This window comes from Pseudorca crassidens, chromosome 19 (genome assembly GCF_039906515.1).
Source record: "Pseudorca crassidens isolate mPseCra1 chromosome 19, mPseCra1.hap1, whole genome shotgun sequence".
Lineage (NCBI taxonomy): Eukaryota > Metazoa > Chordata > Mammalia > Artiodactyla > Delphinidae > Pseudorca > Pseudorca crassidens.
In genome coordinates this window covers 3,575,488-3,594,977 of record NC_090314.1, presented here as the reverse complement: position 1 = coordinate 3,594,977, position 19,490 = coordinate 3,575,488, and the positions used below count along the sequence as shown (strand labels likewise).

General features: G+C 62.9%; 1 protein-coding gene across 1 annotated transcript in view; it reads left to right on the top strand.

Moving 5' to 3' along the window:
• Window positions 1-1,836: 1,836 nt before the first annotated feature.
• PEMT (phosphatidylethanolamine N-methyltransferase) overlaps window positions 1,837-19,490 on the top strand; it is a 47,335-nt gene continuing 29,681 nt past the window's right edge. Inside the window, exons 1-2 of the mRNA XM_067715917.1 lie at window positions 1,837-2,056; window positions 10,709-10,816. Of these exons, the coding sequence (XP_067572018.1) occupies window positions 1,898-2,056; window positions 10,709-10,816 (267 nt within the window). The 5' untranslated portion in view covers window positions 1,837-1,897. The remainder of the gene's footprint in view (window positions 2,057-10,708; window positions 10,817-19,490) is intronic.

The following is a 19,490-nucleotide window of genomic DNA, read 5'->3' as shown; positions in this document are numbered from 1 at the left end:
CTGGAGATGTTTGTCCTGGAGCTGCCTGGGAGACACTCATGATAAATGGCTCCCATATCTGAAGAGCTATCAAGGGGCAAAGAGAGATAACCCTGAGGGTAGAAAGGGGCTGTTTGCTAAAGCTGCAGCAAGAGGGACTTTGGGTCGGTATCTGGAGCAAACATCCTGTCCGACAGAGCAGCACGCTGCCTCAGAAGTGACTTCTCTGTTTGCCAGGGTTGCCGGAAAAGGCATATTCCCCGGAGAGAGGTCGGCCTGGGGACACCCCTGCAAGCTCACACCTGGGAGTTTTCAAAGGGCCAGGCAAGACTTCTGCCCCCAGATTTCTTCAGCAGGAGGGTTTTGATCTGAACAGTCCCGATCAATCACACTGGAAGCTGAGTTTGGCTTCTGCACGTCTGGGTGTGTTCCTTTCATGGAGCCAGAGTGGTGGGGGTGGGTTAGCGGTGGAGGAGTGGATTCCTCTAGTTGCATCAGCTATGGTGTGACCTCTGACATTTACCTTTCTTTGTTCCCAGATAAACCAAACACACAAAAACTAATATTCCTGGCTTAATAAAAGAATGGGGGGTGGGGGGGAGGAGAGTGGCCTGGTAGGTGGGGAGAAAACTGGGGCTTGGGTGAAACAGACTGTAGTTGGGGGGGGGAGTGCTCCCTGGGGGCCCTCCCCCTTGGTGGGCTCTCCAGAATTGGCTCTGGTTCCGGAAGGCCCTGCCTGGACACCCTGACATGGTGGTCAGTGGGCAAACCAGCCCTGCAGCACCTGCTGTGCACCCAGCCCATTCGTGGCCAGTGGTTCTCAAGCACTTCCCACGGGTCAGGTCCTGTGCAGTGGGTTTTACCAGCAGCTATTTCCCTTTTACTTTTGAGAAAACGAAAGCTGCCTGCAACCACAGAGCTAGTGCACCTAGCTAGCTAGGTGCCAGCATCCTTCCTGTCTCTTGGTGGGCCTGCCCCATCCTAGGGAGGCTGTGGTCAGCACAGGGGTGGGCACACGGTGGCAGCTCACAAATGCTCTGGGCTGGTAGGTGCTGAGGGCCAAGGGGGAGAGAAGTGGGCCGGAATCAGGAAGCAGACGGACTGCCAGGGCTCCCAGGTATGTGACACCTAGCTACCAAAGGGGCTCTCTTGGGACCCAACCAGCTAAAATCCCACCTACTTTTCTAAACCCCTTCCCTCCCGCTGTCCCCCCTCCACCACTACTCCAGCCTTTTCCGGATTACTGAGGACTCCTCTGGTCTCCAGGCACCTGCACAGGTGGTCCCTCTTCCCACCCCCGCAATTTGCATGTCTGCCACCTTCTCCGGCGCACAGGCCTCCCTCGGGCCCTTCCCTGAGCATTCCAGGGCAGTGTCCCCCGCTTTGCCATCCCAGCCCGCATCAAGCTATAATCCTTTATTGTGCTGCTCGGCTCTCATCTCCCAGGGGACAGTGAGGGCAGCCCCGGTGAGTGCTCGAGGGCCAGTGGAGGAGGGGTCGCAACCGGGTGCGGGGGCGGGAGCTGCGGGGTGTGCCCGCCCCCCCGCCACAGGCAGCCTGAGGAGGGGCGGGGGGCCGAGCCGGCCAAAGTCCAGGTCCGCGGGGCTGCGCAGCGCGCTACTTAAACCTATGACCCGCCGCAGCCGGCCAAGGACAGGGACACTAGGTCAGTTGGCGGACCGAGTGGGGAGCCGGGGTCCGGGGTCCGGCGGGTGGGGGCCCAGCAGCCGCGTGGCCTACTCGGGACTGGCAGGCGCCGCAACGGGCGGCCCTGGGACTTGTAGTTCTCGGCTCCGCGAGAGGCTGGTGCGAGCCCGGGAGCGCGGCGCTGCGCGGGGACGGGGACTACATTTCCCAGAAGGCCGGGGAAGCGCGGTCACCGGGAAAGCGCCGCGTCCGGCGGCGCTTCCCGGGCGTGATGGGGCCGGTCTTGGCGGTTGGGGGCTGCCGCGAGGCCCGCGCTTGGTCCCTGCAAGGCGGCCCGCGGCCGATGGGGCCAGGCCGGGCGGGGCCCATGCGCAGCTCGGTGGCGGCGCCCGACTGCTGCGGGGGCCTCGGCAACTTGGACTTCAGGAAGGTACCGACCGCGCCGGCAGCCGGGCCAGGAGGGGGGTCGCTAGGGCTGCTGGGTCCGCGGCGGGCGGTGCCACCGCCTACGCCCGCGGGCGGTGCCGCCGTTACCAGGCAACGGGGGCGGGGCGGGGCCGCGGGTGCGTGCGTGTGAGTGCGAGTGCGCGTGTGCGCACCCGTAACCGCGCGTGGGAGTGCGTACACGTGTGCACCTACGGGATCGCTAGGCTCCGGGGAGGAGGTGCCCCGAGCTGAGGCCGGAGGACAGGCCTCCTCCCGGGTGGACTGGCGGGGAGTTCGCGGCCTGCGGAGCCCCGCACGGGCCGGGCCGGGATGGGCCAGGCGGGACCTGGTTCTGAAGACCAGCCGGGCCCCTGGCCCCGGCCCTTAGAGTCTCCTCTGAGACAAGACATTAACCTTTTCGGCGTCAGCCACTCCCCGTGGAGCTCCCAAGAGGTCCCTGCCCGAGGCCGCCTTTTGTGGTCCATTCATTGGTACAGCCGGTACCGATCGAGAGCAGGTGTCCACTGAAGAAAAACGCACAACCTAATGGTTGCGAGTTGTGTTCTGTTGGGGACCTTACTGAGGACTCTAGCCCAGGAAAGAGCCTCTCAGTAGCTCTGAGGGGGAGCCAGGATATATAGGAGTTTTTGCTGGAAGAAAACCCACATCGAACATCAAAAGACTACTGCTAAACACAAAAAAGCAGACATCTTGTACATGATTTTAGCACTTTTCTATTTGTGGGAAGATGCAAGAGTCTGGGCTCCTTGAAATTATTCCTCAGAACTGCATCTTAACTGCCTGGGGCCTGTCTCCTGTTTTTCTCCATCCTGAATCCCCCCTCAGGGTGCACTGTGGGGTTGGCAGCAGCAGCCGATGGCTTGATGGGGGGCGACTTCCCTTGTTTACCGGAATGGCAGGCGGCATTCTTTGTCGGCTCTCACTGACCATTCACTCCACTGAGGCTGGAAATTGAAAATTCTCTGCCGGAGATAAAACTGGTCAATGTTTTAGAAACTGGCTTGTGGGGAGGTGGGTTGAGATCCTGAGATAGCCGGTCCCTATCTGAGGAGGTGACCTCTGATCTGAGCCCTGAGTGATACGCCCTGGGGGGGTGGGGGCCCAGGTGCTCTGGTGGGGGGCTGGCAGACCAAGGCCTTGAGGAGGAGTATCTGTTCAAGAACAAAGAGAAGCCTAGCCCAAGGGGACCCTCGGCATTGCCTGGCTTGGGGTGGATGTTTCATGGGTGAGACCTACGGGGGAAGGATGGGGCACCATTAACTGGAGGTGGGGAAGCCTTCGGGGCTTCTGGTGGAAATCAAGGGGGCAGTGGGCCCCGCTGCAGGGTTAGGGTCCTGCCCTCAGGTCTAGGCAAGGCCTGTGTTCTAGACCTAGCAGCGGGGGAGGGGGAGATTTCCTGGGTGTTGGGGGGAAGGTCTTTTCTGCCCTTCTTCCCTTCCCTGTGGGGCTGTGCAGTTGGAGCGATCTGGGAACCTTTCAGGGGACAGGTCAGGGTGACCCTCGTTGGCTAACATTCCGTTTTTTCCACTGCAGCCCTATTGGTACAGTTAAGCTTCCTGTTGCCAACAACGCTGAACGTTGTGTATTTGTCCTACTTGGCAGCCCTCCTCCCTCAGTGAAAACCTCTGGTTTTGAGAGATGTCATCCTCGGGATGGTTTCTCTGCAGCTGGGCGTCTGAGCTGCATGATGGCAGCGGGTTGGCCCCGCGCCGTCCCTTGGCGGTAATATGTCACGCTGAGAATCTAAACTCCTCTAGTAGCCACAGTTGAAAGAGTAAAGAATCAGTGAATCACTTTTGACAATATATTTGACCTAATACGTAAAATATGTCATTTCATCACGTGGCACCGCACGTCCTCAGCAGCCACACGTATGCTGACGTGCAAGCATGGGCACGGTGCCCTTGACCACTAGCTCCTGGGCCTGCTCCAGCTGGTGCGGAATTTGGGCTTTGTTTTGAGCTTAGAAAGTCCCCCCTTGGGCTGAGGCGCGTCCCCGCTGCAGCCTCGTTGACCGAGGCTCTCCCTGCCCGGGACTCAGCCAGGCTCCTCAGCTGGGCAGCTGAGGGAAGCCCGCTGGCTGGTGGGCGATGGAGCCGGACTGAAGGGCTCCAGTGGGGCCTCGGGGTGCTGGCTTCTTTGGGAGCACAGGCTGCCAGGGCACAGTCGGGGGGCCCCTTTCATGCCCATATCCAGATGGTTCTCCAGCCCTTGTGGTGTAGGTGTCAAGAGGGGCCCTTCAATTACCTGCTCTGTGAGATGGGACCTTTGTCAGCTGTAAAGTGCAGCCCACCTGAGGGTGGGTGCTCTTCAGAAGGCAAGGCCGCTGTGTTCAGGCAGCGTCGAGACCATGCTGGGCGACAGGCCCCTTGGGCTGCGCGGTCCCTGTTTGTGACTCATCTGTGACCATTTGGGAGGCAAATCCCAGGGGCAGGTAGGAGCTGCCTTCCGGGGCGAGATGTTTGCCTGCTGCACTGAGTTGTTTTTCAAACTCTTTTGGCGTTATCACATTAGTTAGAATAAACAGCAGGCTGTTTCTCTGGACGACTTACTGTGTGAAGTTCTCAAGGACATAATTTTTGTCTTCAGTGTTTTTGAGTCAGAGTCCAGACCTTGGGCAAGTCACGTAAGCGGGCAGAACCTCGGTTTCTTCTCCTCTGTTGAGGTGATCGTGGGGCTTTACTCATCCGTCTGTCAGTATGGATGTTCTTTTCTTTTTAAAAACAAATATTATGTGTTTTGGCTGCGTTGGGTCTTAGTTGTGGCACGCGGGATCTTCGTTGAGGTATGTGGGATCTTTTGTTGTGGCACACGGGCTTCTCTCTAGTAGTGGCGTGCGGGCTTCTCTCTCTAATAGTGGTGTGTGGGCTCCAGAGCGCGTGGGCTCTGTAGTTTGCGGCACGCGGATTCTCTAGTTGAGACACGCAAACTCAGTAATTGTTGCGCGGGCTTTAGGTGCCCTGCAGCATGTGGGATCTTAGCTCCCTGGCCAGGGATCGAACCTGCATCCCCTGCATTGGAAGGCGGATTCTTTACCACCGGACCACCAGGGAAGTCCCTATTTGTGTTCTTTATTTTATTTTAATTTTTATCGTATTGTATTTATTTATTTATTTTGGCTGCATTGGGTCTTCGTTGCTGCGCGTGGGCTTTCTCTAGTTGCGGCGAGCGGGGGGGGTACTTTTTGTTGCAGTGCGCGGGCTTCTCATGGCAGTGCCTTCTCTTGTTGTGGAGCATGGGCTCTAGGCGCGCGGGCTTCAGTAGTTGTGGTTGGCAGGCTCAGTAGTTGCGGCTCACGGGCTGTAGAGCGCAGGCTTGGTAGTTGTGGCGCAAGGGCTTAGTTGCTCCGTGGCATGTGGGATCTTCCTGGACCAGGGCTCGAACCGGTGTCCCCTGCATTGGCAGGCAGATTCTCAAGCGCTGCGCCACCAGGGAAGCCCCCTACTTGTGGTCTTTAACAAGGACCTTTCTGGTACTGATCTCTAGTTTGATTCTGCTTTGGTTCAAGAACGTACACACTTCTACTGTTTCTTTCTTTTTCTTTTATGAGCACTTGCGAGGGATGAGCCTCCTGCTGTTATGGGGGCTGGTGCTCTGGCCCACCTTGTCCTCACCGATTTTCTGCCTACCCGTTTTGGCTTCATGTGTTAGCCTCAGTGTTTTAGTCTGAAAAATGGGCAAAAACAGGGTTGTGGGTGGACTCAGTCACAGAGTAATAAGTGAGCTTCCTGTATCATCTCACTTAATCCTCCTGATGGTCCCAGGAAGGAGGGGCCACCCCCGTCAAAGTTTACCCAGGTTCCCACAGGGCATCGGACCCTGTCTCAGGACAGGCTCTGTCGCCTCTGCAAAGCCCTGGCCCAGGGCTCGGTCAGCTGGCTTCCTGTCACCACTGCCTTGGACACAGAACTGCGTCCTTAGGTAAATAGCCTTAGGCACCAGCGTTGGGGGGGGGGCCTGTCCGGGGCCCCTGAGGGCGAATGTAGAGAGAGGTCTGCGGCTTACGGCCCCCGCAGAGGAGAGGAGGCCCCAGACCCACTCCCAGGAAGGGCCCACTTTGCCCCATGGACGCGGGACCCCACGGGCCCTCAGAGCCTCGCGGCGCATGGCCCAGGACAGGCTCATCGCAGGAAGAGTGTGAATAATCAGCTTCCTGGAAGGAGTCATGGATTCGGAACACCGGGGCAGTCGCTGGCCGCTGTCTGTACCGTAGGAAAGCAGAGCCTTCAGGTGGTCTCCAGTGCTGTCTCGCCCCCCGTCCCAGCGTGTGGGCCGCACCCCTCGCTGGCTGTTCCTTAAAAAGGGAGCATTCCCCGAGGGCCCCTCCAGAGAGCATGTCTGAGCGCTGGCATCAGGCGCACAGGGAGCACTCTCTGCCCCTTGTATCCTGGCACCTGTTTTCCCCTCTCATCCCCCGGGGTGGAGGTGGGTCATGGAGCTTCCTGTGGTCCGTCCTGGAGGGTGAGGGGGAGCCCCCAGCCCAGCCTGGATTATCCGCTGCCCAGAGACCTTCTGCGCCTGGTGCCCCCGCCATGGGGTCGTGGCCGCTCCTTCTTGTATGCGCCAGGCTCGGGGCTTGCAGCAGAAGTTTCCCAGTAAATGTCTCCTGAATCACCGAGAAGGCCCGGAGACGGAGGGTCCAGCTGGAGGCCCGCCCCGCTGCCCCCACCCCGTCCCCTTCCCCCGGCAGTGAGCGGTACGTGGGTCCCAGCTGCAGTCGATGTGACTTTGATTCCCTGGGCCCCTGCTGTTTGTTTGGATGTCACAATGTGACCCTGGGTGCTGTTGACCCTCGCACGGTGAGCGGCATGGGCTCTAGCCGCTGAGCCCCTCGCGGGAGTGCTGCCCGGGCAGCGGTAGGTAGCCCATCTCCTCTCTGTTCCAGCGCCAGGACTCCGCGGCCTTGGAGCCAGAGGGGGGCTCCGTTGTTAGGGTTACTGGGAGCAGAAGGCCAGGACTTCCGCTGCTTTAATCAGGTTGGGCAGAGGGTGGGTGGGCCCCGGTGGGCCCCTCCCCTTAGTCGAGGTGGCCCACAGGGGTACAGGGTGACGGGACGGGGGTCTGGGACCCTCCTGCTCTGCTCTTGCCTGACCCGGGAGGGCACCCTTTCCAGCGGGTTTTGGGGGTGACAGCAACCAGGACGGGACCTGCAGGCCTCTGGAGCGGGAAGCCAGGAGGGGGCCCTCTGCTGCCACCTGACTTGTCCGTCATTCTTTCCTGCTCGGTGGGCCCTTCTCTGGGCAACGCAAATCCCCCCTCAAGGTGACCGGATACTTCCTGGATGAGAGGTTGACCGAGGGCCCTGGGACCTGGGCGGGGGCCGAGGTTCCAGTTTTGACCAGTTCAGCCCTAACAGGGAGCCCGGGCTGGATGTCTGCTGCTGGCCACCTCAGCCAGTGTCACTGCTTAACCGCTCTGCCTCAGTTTCCCCTCCGCCTCTGCTCTCCTAAAGGCGAAGAAGCAGTCTCTCTCCCGCTCACTTGCCCGGCCTCCTTGGGAGCGTTCGGGACTCATCCTCACTCCAGTGCCTGAACCCGGAATCTGGAATCTGGAATCCGGAAGTGCTGGCCTGGCCTGGCCCCCGGGAGCCTCTGGCTCTCTGAGCTGGCACGACAGCGGCGCTCGTCTTGCTGGGTGGTGGCCCAAGGTGAGGTGTGAGAACTTATATAGGTGCGCACTGGCCTTGTTTCAGGGGCTTAGCTCGCAGACCCCCAGAGTGGAGCCTCCCGGGGTGCTCAGCGTCTGCTGAATGACGAGCAGTGGAATTCTTAAAAATATCTGGAGCTTGGGGCTTCCTTGGTGGCGTAGTGGTTGAGAGCCCGCCTGCAAGGCTGCCGATGCAGGGGACGCGGGTTCGTGCCCTGGTCCGGGAGGATCCCACATGCCGCGGAGCGGCTGGGCCCGTGAGCCATGGCCGCTGAGCCTGCGCGTCCGGAGCCTGTGCTCTGCAACGGGAGAGGCCACAGCAGTGAGAGGCCCGCGTGGCGCAAAAAAAAAAAAAAGAAAAAGAAAAAAAGGGAGTCTGGCTGACAATGACACCCTTGTCTGCAGAAATGCCATATCAACTCCCGTGGGAGTTGTTGCTGTCATCAGAGTCCGTAACTGGTGAGAAGCATGTTTTGTGGGCGGCCCTAAGCTGGATGTGGTGATTCAGTTGCCAGGCGGGGGCTGGGGGCCGTTGGCAGGAAGCATGGTTTATGTACCCGGCTGGCCCCCAGCTCTGCACCCTGGGCACGGCTGGCCCGCCTGGAGTGGATTCCACACCCCCCCACCCCAGGCCAAGGCTTGTGACTTACCTTCCAGTTGAGGCTTATTGTTATTCTGAATTGCATGTGGAGAGTTGCCATGAATTTCTAAAAAGAAAAAGAAAAATACAAAGAGTAATGCAGGGACTCAGTGAACACTGACCACGCAGAACGTCAGCAGTGTCTCACGGTTTTTAAAGGGAGAACTTGGCATTGGAGGCATCCAGCTGTTTCCTCCTCTTGTCCCTAGAGGCAGGGTCTTAGTTCTGTCCCCGGGGACATCTGGGCCACGTCTGGAGCCATTTTCGGTTGTCACAGCTGGGGAGGACGGCCGGCATGGAGTGGGTGGGGGCCACAAAGAGTGACCGGCCTGAGGGTCGACAGCGCAGAGGTGGGGAGACCCGCCCCGGTCACAGGGGGCAATGAATCTGGGGCTCAAAGCTGGCCCTCAAAGCTGGCCCTGGCACATACGGGAGGGGCACTCAGCGCTGTGTGGTGGGTACAGGGTGCTCTGGGCTTCTGCAGCGTCCTTGTCCATTTGACATGTGTTTGAGAACATGGCAGTTTGACACAGACCTGGTCTGTTTCAGTTCGCTGGTTTAGCTGCTTTGGGGACGGCGCATCTGGTTTACCCGAGCCCCCGGAGTGCACACCTGTTCCACGCATGCCGATAGGAACAGCTGTGCACTGTGTGTGAGCTCTCAGGGCAGGTGCCGGGGTTTGGAGCCCCCATACCCAGGAGCGCCGGTCCAGGGGCTGCTGATAGGAACAGCTGTGCACTGTGTGTGAGCTCTCGGGGCAGGTGCCGGGGTTTGGAGCCCCCATACCCAGGAGCGCCGGTCCAGGGGCTGCCGATAGGAACAGCTGTGCACTGTGTGTGAGCTCTCGGGGCAGGGGCCGGGGTTTGGAGCCCCCATACCCAGGAGCGCCGGTCCAGGGGCTGCCGATAGGAACAGCTGTGCACTGTGTGAGCTCTTGGCCAGGTGCCGGGGTTGGGAGCCCCCATACCCAGGAGCGCCGGTCCAGGGGCTGCCGATAGGAGCAGCTGTGCACTGTGTGTGAGCTCTCGGGGCAGGTGCCGGGGTTGGGAGCCCCATACCCAGGAGCGCCGGTCCAGGGGCTGCCGATAGGAGCAGCTGTGCACTGTGTGTGAGCTCTCGGGGCAGGTGCCGGGGTTGGGAGCCCCATACCCAGGAGCGCCGGTCCAGGGGCTGCCGATAGGAGCAGCTGTGCACTGTGTGTGAGCTCTCGGGGCAGGGGCCGGGGTTGGGAGCCCCATACCCAGGAGCGCCGGTCCAGGGGCTGCCGATAGGAGCAGCTGTGCACTGTGTGTGAGCTCTCGGGGCAGGGGCCGGGGTTGGGAGCCCCATACCCAGGAGCGCCGGTCCAGGGGCTGCCGATAGGAACAGCTGTGCACTGTATGTGAGCTCTCGGGGCAGGGGCCGGGGTTGGGAGCCCCATACCCAGGAGCGCCGGTCCAGGGGCTGCCGATAGGACCAGCTGTGCACTGTGTGTGAGCTCTCGGGGCAGGGGCCGGGGTTGGGAGCCCCATACCCAGGAGCGCCGGTCCAGGGGCTGCCGATAGGAACAGCTGTGCACTGTGTGTGAGCTCTCGGGGCAGGGGCCGGGGTTTGGAGCCCCCATACCCAGGAGCGCCGGTCCAGGGGCTGCCGATAGGAGCAGCTGTGCACTGTGTGTGAGCTCTCGGGGCAGGGGCCGGGGTTGGGAGCCCCCATGCCCAGGAGCGCCGGTCCAGGGGCTGCCGATAGGAGTAGCTGTGCACTGTGTGTGAGCTCTCGGGGCAGGGGCCAGGGTTGGGAGCCCCCATGCCCAGGAGCGCCGGTCCAGGGGCTGCCGATAGGAACAGCTGTGCACTGTGTGAGCTCTCGGGGCAGGGGCCAGGGTTGGGAGCCCCCATACCCAGGTCCAGGGCTGGGAAGAGCTCATCTGCATTTTCCTGGGTCTCGGAGGCTGAGCATCTTCACACGGATGTTGGCCCCTCGGGTTGGCTCTGGGGCCTCTGAACACCTCTGTTGGGTCCTGGTCACCCTGGTGATGCAGACACGGGTCCCGGCGGGGTCACTGCCCCGCCAGCGTGCTGGACACTCATCCTCAGAGCTGCTGGTTTCCTCTCTGTGCTTCCGCTGCTGGCCCGGCCGCTCTCCAACAGGAACGACACGGCTGGTTGGGTTTCGGCTTTTATCTTCCGTTTTATGAGATTACATTGTAGTAACCTTTGCTGGACTTGGACGTGCCCAAGCCTCCTGACCTGTTCCTGGAGGGTAACTTTGTTTCCAAGTTCTGGGGCTTGTCACTCGCTCCCGTGTCTGTCCAGGTGGAGCAGGGCAGGGCAGGCAGGTCTCCCGCTGACGCCGGCTCTGTCCCTGCAGGCAGACCTCTGCGTTATGACCCGGCTGCTGGGCTACGTGGACCCCTCAGAACCCCACTTTGTGGCTGCAGTCCTCACCATCGCTTTCAATCCGCTTTTCTGGAACGTGGTAAGTGCCGCAGGACAGGCTGTGCAGAGGGATGGGTGGACGGACGGGTGGCTCTTCCCTCTGCTCGTCTGTCTCTGGCCAGCATGGGAGCATCGTCCTGCTTCCCCATCGAGGTCGGCACCCAGGGAGGACATGGACCGGGGAAGCCCCTCACCGCGGGGTCCCACGACATCTTGGCCTCAGCGGACAGCAGGTCCCTGCGGGGCTTTGCTCCCCTCCTGCCACACACACAGGGCAGCTGCCTTCTTAGGAGCCCCCCGCAGCAGGTGTGCTCCATAAACATCATCACTTTTCCTAATCGAGGCTTCCTGCAGGGTCATCTGCAGCCCTCGGGCTGAGGGGTGCTGGGGGCAGGAAGGAGCTGACAGCAAGTGAAACGGGAGGCAGGTCTGCGCCCAGGTCTTCTGTGGGTGCGGGGCTGCACGGAGGCTGGGGGCCTGGGGGGCTGGCCGGGTGGGAGGTAGGGGGGAGTGGGCTCTGAGCAGTCCCTCCTGCCAGCCCTTCTCGGAGACATCCCTCCCCTGTCAGGATGTGGGGGAAGCCCTTGGGGTTTCTGGTCTGCTGTCCAGCATCTCTGGTGGGCTGGAAGGGGCGGTAGACGTGCTCCCCGGGCTGCCCCCGAGGCGTCTGCCGATGCAGAGCGTGGACGTCCTGTGCTCACCTCGAGGGCGGCCTGCTGAACGCGGGCGTCAGCACACGCCGTTCCGAGCTGTCTTCCTCTCAGGTGGCCGCTCGGTCCCTGGGGCAGAACGGACCTGTTTGCATCTGGTTGACGAGTTAGGCCTTTTCTTCATCTGGGGAGAGCAGGGTGGGGGCAGGCTGCTCATCTCAAAGAGGCTGCAGTCAACACGCCGTCCCTCCCGACAGACTGACTGGTCTTTCCGGGATGGACACACGGCCTTTTTCATACGCCCTGCTGGTTTCCTGTGCCGCTGTAACAAATGACCACAGACTGGGGACTTTAGAACAGCAGGAATATATTTTCCCCTGGCTCTGGGGGCCAGAAACCTGAAACCAGTACTGGTCAAGATCCAGGTGTGGGCAGGGCTGTCCGCTCCCCAGCTCCAGGGGAGGGTCCCCTCCAGGAGAGCCGGCTCCAGTCCTCAAGGCCAGCATCTTCCCCCCACCTGCCTCCCTCCTATAAGGAAACGGCGGGGGGGGGGGGGACAGCAGTCAGGGCCCCGCCGACCCAGGACAACTCCCACCTCAAGACCCTGAACGCAAGCTAAGCCCCCTCTTTGCTGGGCAGGCAACCTCCACCAGTTCTGAGGTCAGGACGTGGACATCATTTAAGCCTGATTTTCAGCTGCCACACCCTTTACCCTTCATTGTCTGGTGCTGCGGGAGGGGAAGGTGCACTGGTGGGACGCGGGGAGGGTGGGGGGAGAGCAGAATCACCGTGGGGCGGGCGAGGCGCGGGCCACCCCAGCTCTGGCCGGGGCCGGTGTCAGGTCAGGGCCACTCAGGCAGGAGGGGCCAAAGCTCCCCAGGAGGCCTGAAGATGTTTCCCCACAAAGCGAGCTCCGGTCCCCCGCCCCCCAGAGCTGCTCCGTCCCCTCAGGCCCCCTCCCGCTGAGGCCTCTCCCCTGGCTGTGGTTCTGAATGCTGTAGCTTCCTGCCTAACACACCTGTCATCTAGTGGGTGAGCTGGTCTCCAGAGGCCTGCGCGCCAGGTGGAGAGTGTTGGAATTGAGCTGAATTGTAGCACACCCGGCTGATGTCAGCATTGTCCGGACGTGTGGGGAAGACCCTCCCGTGGAAATTGGTGCAGAAGCGGGGTGGAGGCGAGGGCTGTGGGGAGCTCAGACCTGCCCCAGGGCCTCCAGGTGGAGCCAGGTTTGGGGAGTGGCTGCCCGGGGCTGGGCCGCAGCTCTTGGGCCATCTCTGGACGCGCTGCCCTGCCTGCCCACCTGGCGCCAGCACCCCTGTTGCTGTGCCTGCAGGGGGCCTCCCGCCCTCTCTCGTGGGGTGTCCCTGACCCCGTCTCTGCCATGACCTCCTCTTCTTCACTCACTCACCCCACAAGTGCTCTTGGGGAGCCCGCTGTTGGGGTGCTGAGTGGCCCGCGGGGGCGGGGGTATGAGCCCACGAGGTGTACGGATGGGTTAATGTTGGGAAGAATAAGTGCTGCAGAGGGACCAGCTGGGGCGTTTCCTTTGTCACCTGTGTCTCTGTCTGGCCCAGAATCTCCTCAGTGCCAGGACCTTGCGTCCGGGTGCTCGGCCGCGCCTGGGCACGTCCAGACCCCGCAGAGAGCTCGCTCTTTGGCCCTGGCCCACACCTCCCCGACATGCTCCCTCCCCCACCTGCAGGAGAAGGCCGCCCTGTGCCAGGGTCTGGACCAGCCTGCCCTCCTTGCTCGCGGTTGCCCACGCCCCGCCCCCGTCCCCCTGCTCAGCGTGGCCCCACCAGCCGCTCCTCTCCACCTTCCGCTCGTGCTCTCACCCCGCAAACACAGGGCCAGGGATCGCCTCGCACCCCGCCTTCTAGGACAAAGTGTGAGCGGTATGGCTGACCCGCTTTATCCCTGGGTGTCCCGCGTGCCCAGAGCCTTTCGTCCTGCTAGGTCACCTGGTCTGCAGGGAGACGCACCTCCCCAGAAAGGGGGGCGCTCCCCATGCGCCTTGGGGGGCCCTGGCACAGGGGCGTTCTGCCGGCTGAGTCCTGGCGGCCGCGGGCTCTCGAGGGAGCGGGGTGGGGGGGGCAGCAGGACGGTAGGTGGCGCTGTGGGCAAGGCCAGGGCGAGGGGGGTCCCTGCAACCTTGTGGGCGTTTGCTGTGCGGCTTCCATGTCTGCCTCGGTGTCAGCCACTGTGGGGTGGGCTCGGCTGCCCCGGGGACCCCCACAGGGGCCGGGAAGCTGATGCTGCGGATGCTGAAGCAAGGGCAGAGGCTGGGGTCCCAGCCCCTGTGTTCACGCCCCCTCTGGGCCTTGGTTTCTCCATCTGTGAATGGAGGCCCATTGGGCTCTGAAGCACCGCAGCCACTCGGCTTACCCTGCCCCCCTGGGGTGACCCCGCGCAGGCCCCCTGGGAGAGGGTGGCCTGCCTTCCTGCAGTTGGCAGCGAGGTAAGACTGGGCATCAGACCTGTAATCCAAACGTCGGAGCTGGTTACAAGGAAGCTGGTGTCTGGAGCTTGTCCAGGAGGCAGGGCGAGGGGTTGGGCGGCTCCTTGGCTTGGGGGCTGCGAGGGGATGAGCCGGAGGCTGGGCTGCTGGAGGAGCTGGGATGCGGTGCAGGTGGAGAAGGGGACAGGCCGGCCGGTCCCCTGCGGGAGGGCCCTGAGTGCTGGCCTGCAAGCGAGTTGTGTGCTGGAGCCGGCGGCGACGGGCGTGCGCGAGGTGTACACGCCTGTGCCTGTGTGAGTGCGGGGGAGTTGGGCCGGGCGTGGACAGGCTGTGTGACACCGTTGCTCCCGTCTGGCTCAGAAGTTCGGCTCCGAGGGCACGGCCACGTACCCACTGGCTCTGTGCCGAGTTTCTAGACGAGGCGCGTCCTGCGTTTGCAGGGATGCTGAGTGGGGCTTCCTGGTAGGGCCCGTGGCCCAGCAAGGGCTTTCCTCTGAGCAGAGCCGGCTGGCCGGCCGGGCCTCACTGAGACTTCGGCTCTGGGAGCACAGGGCTCTGGCCGGCCGGCCGCCGTCCGTTCCGACCAATGTCGCCCAGGACGCCGTGGAACAGCAGCTCCCCTGTCCGCCCGAGCTGTGCTCAGAGCTGGATTCCTGCAGAGCTGATGGGTGTCTGGCCTTGGCTCTGCAGTGGGGACAGTCAGCCCCTTGTCACTAGGACCCATGCTGGCTCCTCTGGCCGCGACGTCGGCTCGAGCGCAGGATGTCCTGTGGCGTGTGCGTGGGTGTGCTTTTCGAGGAGTAGGCGTGTGTCCTCTGGTGCAGGCAGCCCTGCCCACCCCTCGGCCCCATCCCTCTGAAGGGAGAGCCGTGCCAGGCAGCAGCGTCGTCTGTGGGCAACGGGCTGCAGCTGCGCTAACTTCAGGTGTCCGAGGATCGTGGCGGTAAAGCGTACGTGGCGGCTGGAATGCGGCTAGCTTGCCTTCTGCTGAGACCGTGCGGAGGCTGAGGGGGTGAGGCGGGAGGCTCTCCCACCCGGAGCCCCGGTGAGACCCCACCTGAGCTGGGCTTCCTCTCCTTCCCGGATCCTGACGCTCCAGGGATGCAGCCTGAGTTTCCTCACGAGTCCTGCAGGGGGCCGTGTGGGTAGAGAATGCGCCTCCTGCTGGGGGCCGTGTGGGTAGAGGACGCGCTTCCTGCGACGCTTCACTTGGACACGACCGGCCTCTGCGCAGCAGCTTGGGTGGGACAAGGTGGCTGCAGCGGCGGGAGGGCTCCTGGTGGGTCATCTCTCGGGCCCCTCCCACACGAGGGGCAGTTTGATGACCTGGCCTCCCCTTGGGGTTCCCAACAGATCAGCCCTCCTGCTTCGACCTTCCTGTAGGCCCTGCAGCCTCGAGGGCCTGTCCACACCTCCGTAGGGTGTCTGCTATGACCTTCCCTGGAGCTCTGGTGTCTGCCCTCTGCCATCAGCAGGCTTGGTCTCCTCGTGCCCCCATGCCTTTGCACGGCCTGCTCCCTCCTAGAAGGGCTCCGCCACACCAACCTGCCTCCTGTTTCCCTCCCAGGCCTTCACTGGCCTTCCCTGTGCCCTGGCCCCAAGCAGACGTGGCCCAGCTCCCTTCCAGCCTCCCTGACCCACAGATCTGTGGTCGCTGTTGCTCGCGAATTTACGTTTCACCTCCTACCTTAGACCGAGGGCTCCTGCCTTGGAGTTAAGGGCAGGCCCAGTGTGATCGCAGGTGAGCCCAGAGTGGCCCGGGGTGCCGTGGGCCAGGCAGTCCCTCCACTTGGTGGAGGGGTGCTAGGTCCTCTCGCTGGCCGCACGGTGCCCACCTGGCTGTGTCGTTGGCTTTGCCCCATTCCCTGGTCTTCCTCTGAGGCCAGCTGACGTTCCGGGGAAGATGTCCAAGGCTTGGGTTTTTGTCTCATTTCACTGCTGACTTGCTCTGCCCTGGGCCTCAGCTGCCTCATCTTAGTTCTGGAGGAACTTTTCTCAAGGGGGACTGCCAGGCTGTGGGGGGAGGGCAGTGGATGTGAAAGGGTCTGGAAGCACCGGGCATACTTGGCCCAGAGGAGAAGCAGCCATGGGAGCCGCCTGGGTGCAGGTGCGTCCCGGGTGCAGGTGCGTCTGGAAGGGCTCTTGCATCAGCGCAAACTCCCAGAGCTGCTGCCTGAGCTGAAGGCCCGGTGCTCTCACTTGTCCCAGAGTCTTATGCCCAGAAATGCTCCACGGCCTAGGGATACATCTTGGAGAGTGTTTTGTAGCTGGTGACCCTTTCCTCGCCTCCAGGAATCAGGAATTGGCCTGGGAGAGGCTCTGAGATGCAGGGGCAATGGGTGTGCTTGTCACTGGCCGACGCCGGGCCGCGTAGCGCCTGGAAGTGCCGTGGGCTCCCCGTGGTGTCTGGCCGCTGCCCGCTTTGGGGCCTGCCACCTTTCCTCTGATCCCGCCTCCTGGTCCCCTGCCCTGGCACCCTGAGCCTCAGGAGGGCTAGGAAGCGAGGTGGTCAAGTGCCGGCCCAAAGACCCTGGCGATGGATGACCACAGCACCTCAGGGAAGGCCCCTGGCCTCGCCGTGTTGCCGGATCTGAGATTCTTGTAGTTTCTGCAAAGAGGCGTCAGCCTGGAGTGTGGGCTCCGGGGAGGCAGAGATCACGAGAGTCGGGGGGCCGGAACACAGGGGTCCTGGGCAAAGAGGGACGGAGAACCAGGCCACCTGATGCAGCAGGGAATCAGGAGAGGGCGGGGCGGAGCCTGCACAGCTCCCCCGACGGTACTTCCGGCTCCGGTGCCTATTGTCTGAGGCCCTGGCCAGCCTCAGAGGGCAGCCCCTGTACTTGGGTACCAGCCTCTGCAGGGAGCGAGGGTCGCCCCGCCTGTACACACCTCTGCTACCTTTCGCTCTGTCCAGCCGCCCCTGCTGCGGAGGGTCCCAGGTGGCCCAGGGGCTGGTGGCTCTGCAGCACAGTGAGGGCCACTGCAGCTCAACATCGGACTGACCCCAACTGGCCACCAGACGGCGCACGAGGGATGCGAGGTCCTCCTGCCTTCCAGGGCTGTGCTTGTGGGCAGAGGGGACCGCAGTGAGGATGGTGAGGGCCCCTCAGCCCCCTGGCTGGACAGGGTTATCCTCCTTCAGGGTCATCCTGCGGCTTAGGTAGAAAAATAGCCTGGGAAGCATACACTTTCCACAGGTGTGTATACAGGGGCCTGCTCCTGGCACATAACGGGCACCTGTTCGCCTGGCGCCCCACCTGTCCACCCACAGGGCTCCAGGTGAATAACGGGTGGGAAGGGGGTTCTGTGAATTACAGTAAGAAGAGTCCAGCCCTTGTCCTGCAGGTCATGAGCGAGGTGGCTGGGCGTGGGCGCCTGCGAGGGTCAGTCAGCTGTTGGGCGTGGTGCCTTGCTCTGTATCTCCCCACCAGCCCTGGGGAGGGGAGGGGACTGAGGGATTGCACCGCAGTGACGGGCAGGACAGCCTTGGGACTGGGGGCTCTGGGGGTGGGGCACACTCGGTGATGGCCGTCCTGGGAGTGAGAATTACTGTCACCACCCCCCAACAGATTTGATGTGCAGACCCGGGGTGGGGGCGGGTCAACCCCAGGATTTTCAGAAGCAGCAGCTGAGGACCAGAGAGGTGGCTTGACCTGCCCGGGTCACACAGCTGTAAGGGCAAGAGCTGGGCCTGGCAGCTGCGGCTTCCGCTCCTGTGTATCATGCCCGCTTCCGTCCCACCCCCCGGAGGGCCTGCCTGGTGCAGACACAGCCCTATGTGTCGGCCTGGCCTGGCCCAGATTGGGCAGGACCTAGGGCCCTGACGGCCAAAGAGGCCCTCACGACCCTGCAGCCTGGGGTGCACGAGCGTGCCCCGCGCCAGCTTCCTGGCTGGTGTGCACCCCGCCCCACCTGTGTCAGTGTTATGACGGCACGTGGACTTTCTGTGGGCAGGGCCGCGTGTGGGGCGCCCACGAGGGGCAGCCACCTGGAAGGGGCGGCTGCACGTCCTTGGTCCCGTCCTTGGCCTGCTTGGCCCTAGGAGCCCGGTGCAGCCGTGCCCCCCGCCCGCCCCCGAGTCCTCCCTGCCTGTCTCGCGGCCCGGGGAGGGGCGTGGGCCTCTGAGCACACCAGCCTGTCCTGCTGCTGTTGCCTCCTGGCCGGGACCTGGGCAGGATTTTTCGCTTTTCTGAGCCTTGGTTTTCTCATCTGTAAAAAGGCACAGAACCTCGCTTGGAGCCGGCCGGCAGCTGCCGCCCCTCCTTCCTCTCCGGCCACCTGGTGCCCTTTGTCGGCCTCGCCCTGGCCGTTCCTCGTGGCTGGGCTGCCTGGGCAGTGATGCCGTCTTGCAGTGACAGGGCTACACTTGCCGGCCCAGCCTGGGGCAGGCCCCCACCCTGCTGGCCTCACCATACCTGCCGGGACAGGTGCTCCACGTTAGCCGTGCCCAGGTGCCGCATCAGTGCCCCTGTGCCCGTGGCAGGTGGCCCGGGAGCAGGGTGGGGAGCATGTAAGTTTCGGCCCCATCGACCGTCAGGCTGCTCGCTAAAGGACAGAGGTCAGATCTCACACCTCGGCTGGTGGTGGAGGTGAAGGGAGCCGATCCCCTAATGCTGTCTCCCTGTCCTGACGGCCAAATACCTGCACAAACTGCTTCCCGAGAAACAGACAAGGGGAGAGGAAGGGGTGTGGTTGAAAGCACCGGGATTGCCTGGCTGGCAGGACCGTGGTCCTCCCGGAGGTGGCCACACGGATGCCATGAGCAGGGGCAGGGCCCTTCCCGGGAGCACTGTGGGCTTAACGGGTGCAGAATTCGGGTCCCTCCGAAACAAACCCTGATGGCGTGGGAAGGCGTTCCGGCGTGGGGGCGGTCCTCAGGAAACAGGGGGAGTCGCAGGGACCTTCACGGGCAAGGAAGGGAAAAGGGCAGGTGCTTCCTGCCTTCCCGCAGCGGAGCGCAGACGGCGACCCCGTGGCCAGGTGACAGGTGGAGGACACTGGCCGGGTCTCCCCGTCTGGGGGCAGTTGGAGCCCTGATCCTGGTTCTCTGGCCCACGTCTGAGTGTGGCCTGCACGGAGGGTCTCAGCACTCGGCCCTGAGGACACGGTGGGGATGGTGGGGACCTCATAGCCTTTCTAACCCCGCCGCCTGCCAGGCGCCTTCAGGCCTGAATTTGTGGAAGTGGTGAGCGGCCGGGGGTGGTGGGGGGCGCTGGAACCCTGCGGGCCGTGGTGCACAGGCGGGCAGCCCTCCAGCAGGCGGGGCTGGGACAGCGTGTTGAGAAGACACTGTTCCCCCACACGGATCTGACACCTTCCCGGGTCAGTGCTGACCCCCACCCCCCCAACAGGGAGCTTGGAAAGTCAGGTGTGAGATCCAGTGGCCTAATTTTAGACCTTGGGTGTGCATGGCAAAACAGCAGGATGATTAAAGAGAGAGAGAGAACGAGGACAGCCCGGCTTCAACACTTAACTCTGAAGCCAGCACGTTCCCTGGGGGAGCATCACCTGCCACCTGACAGGGCTGCCCGTGGCCTCGGGGGGGCGGGTAGGAGCCCCCCCTCCCCGGGCGGAGCTCAGCGGAGATGCGGGCCAGACCAGCAGGT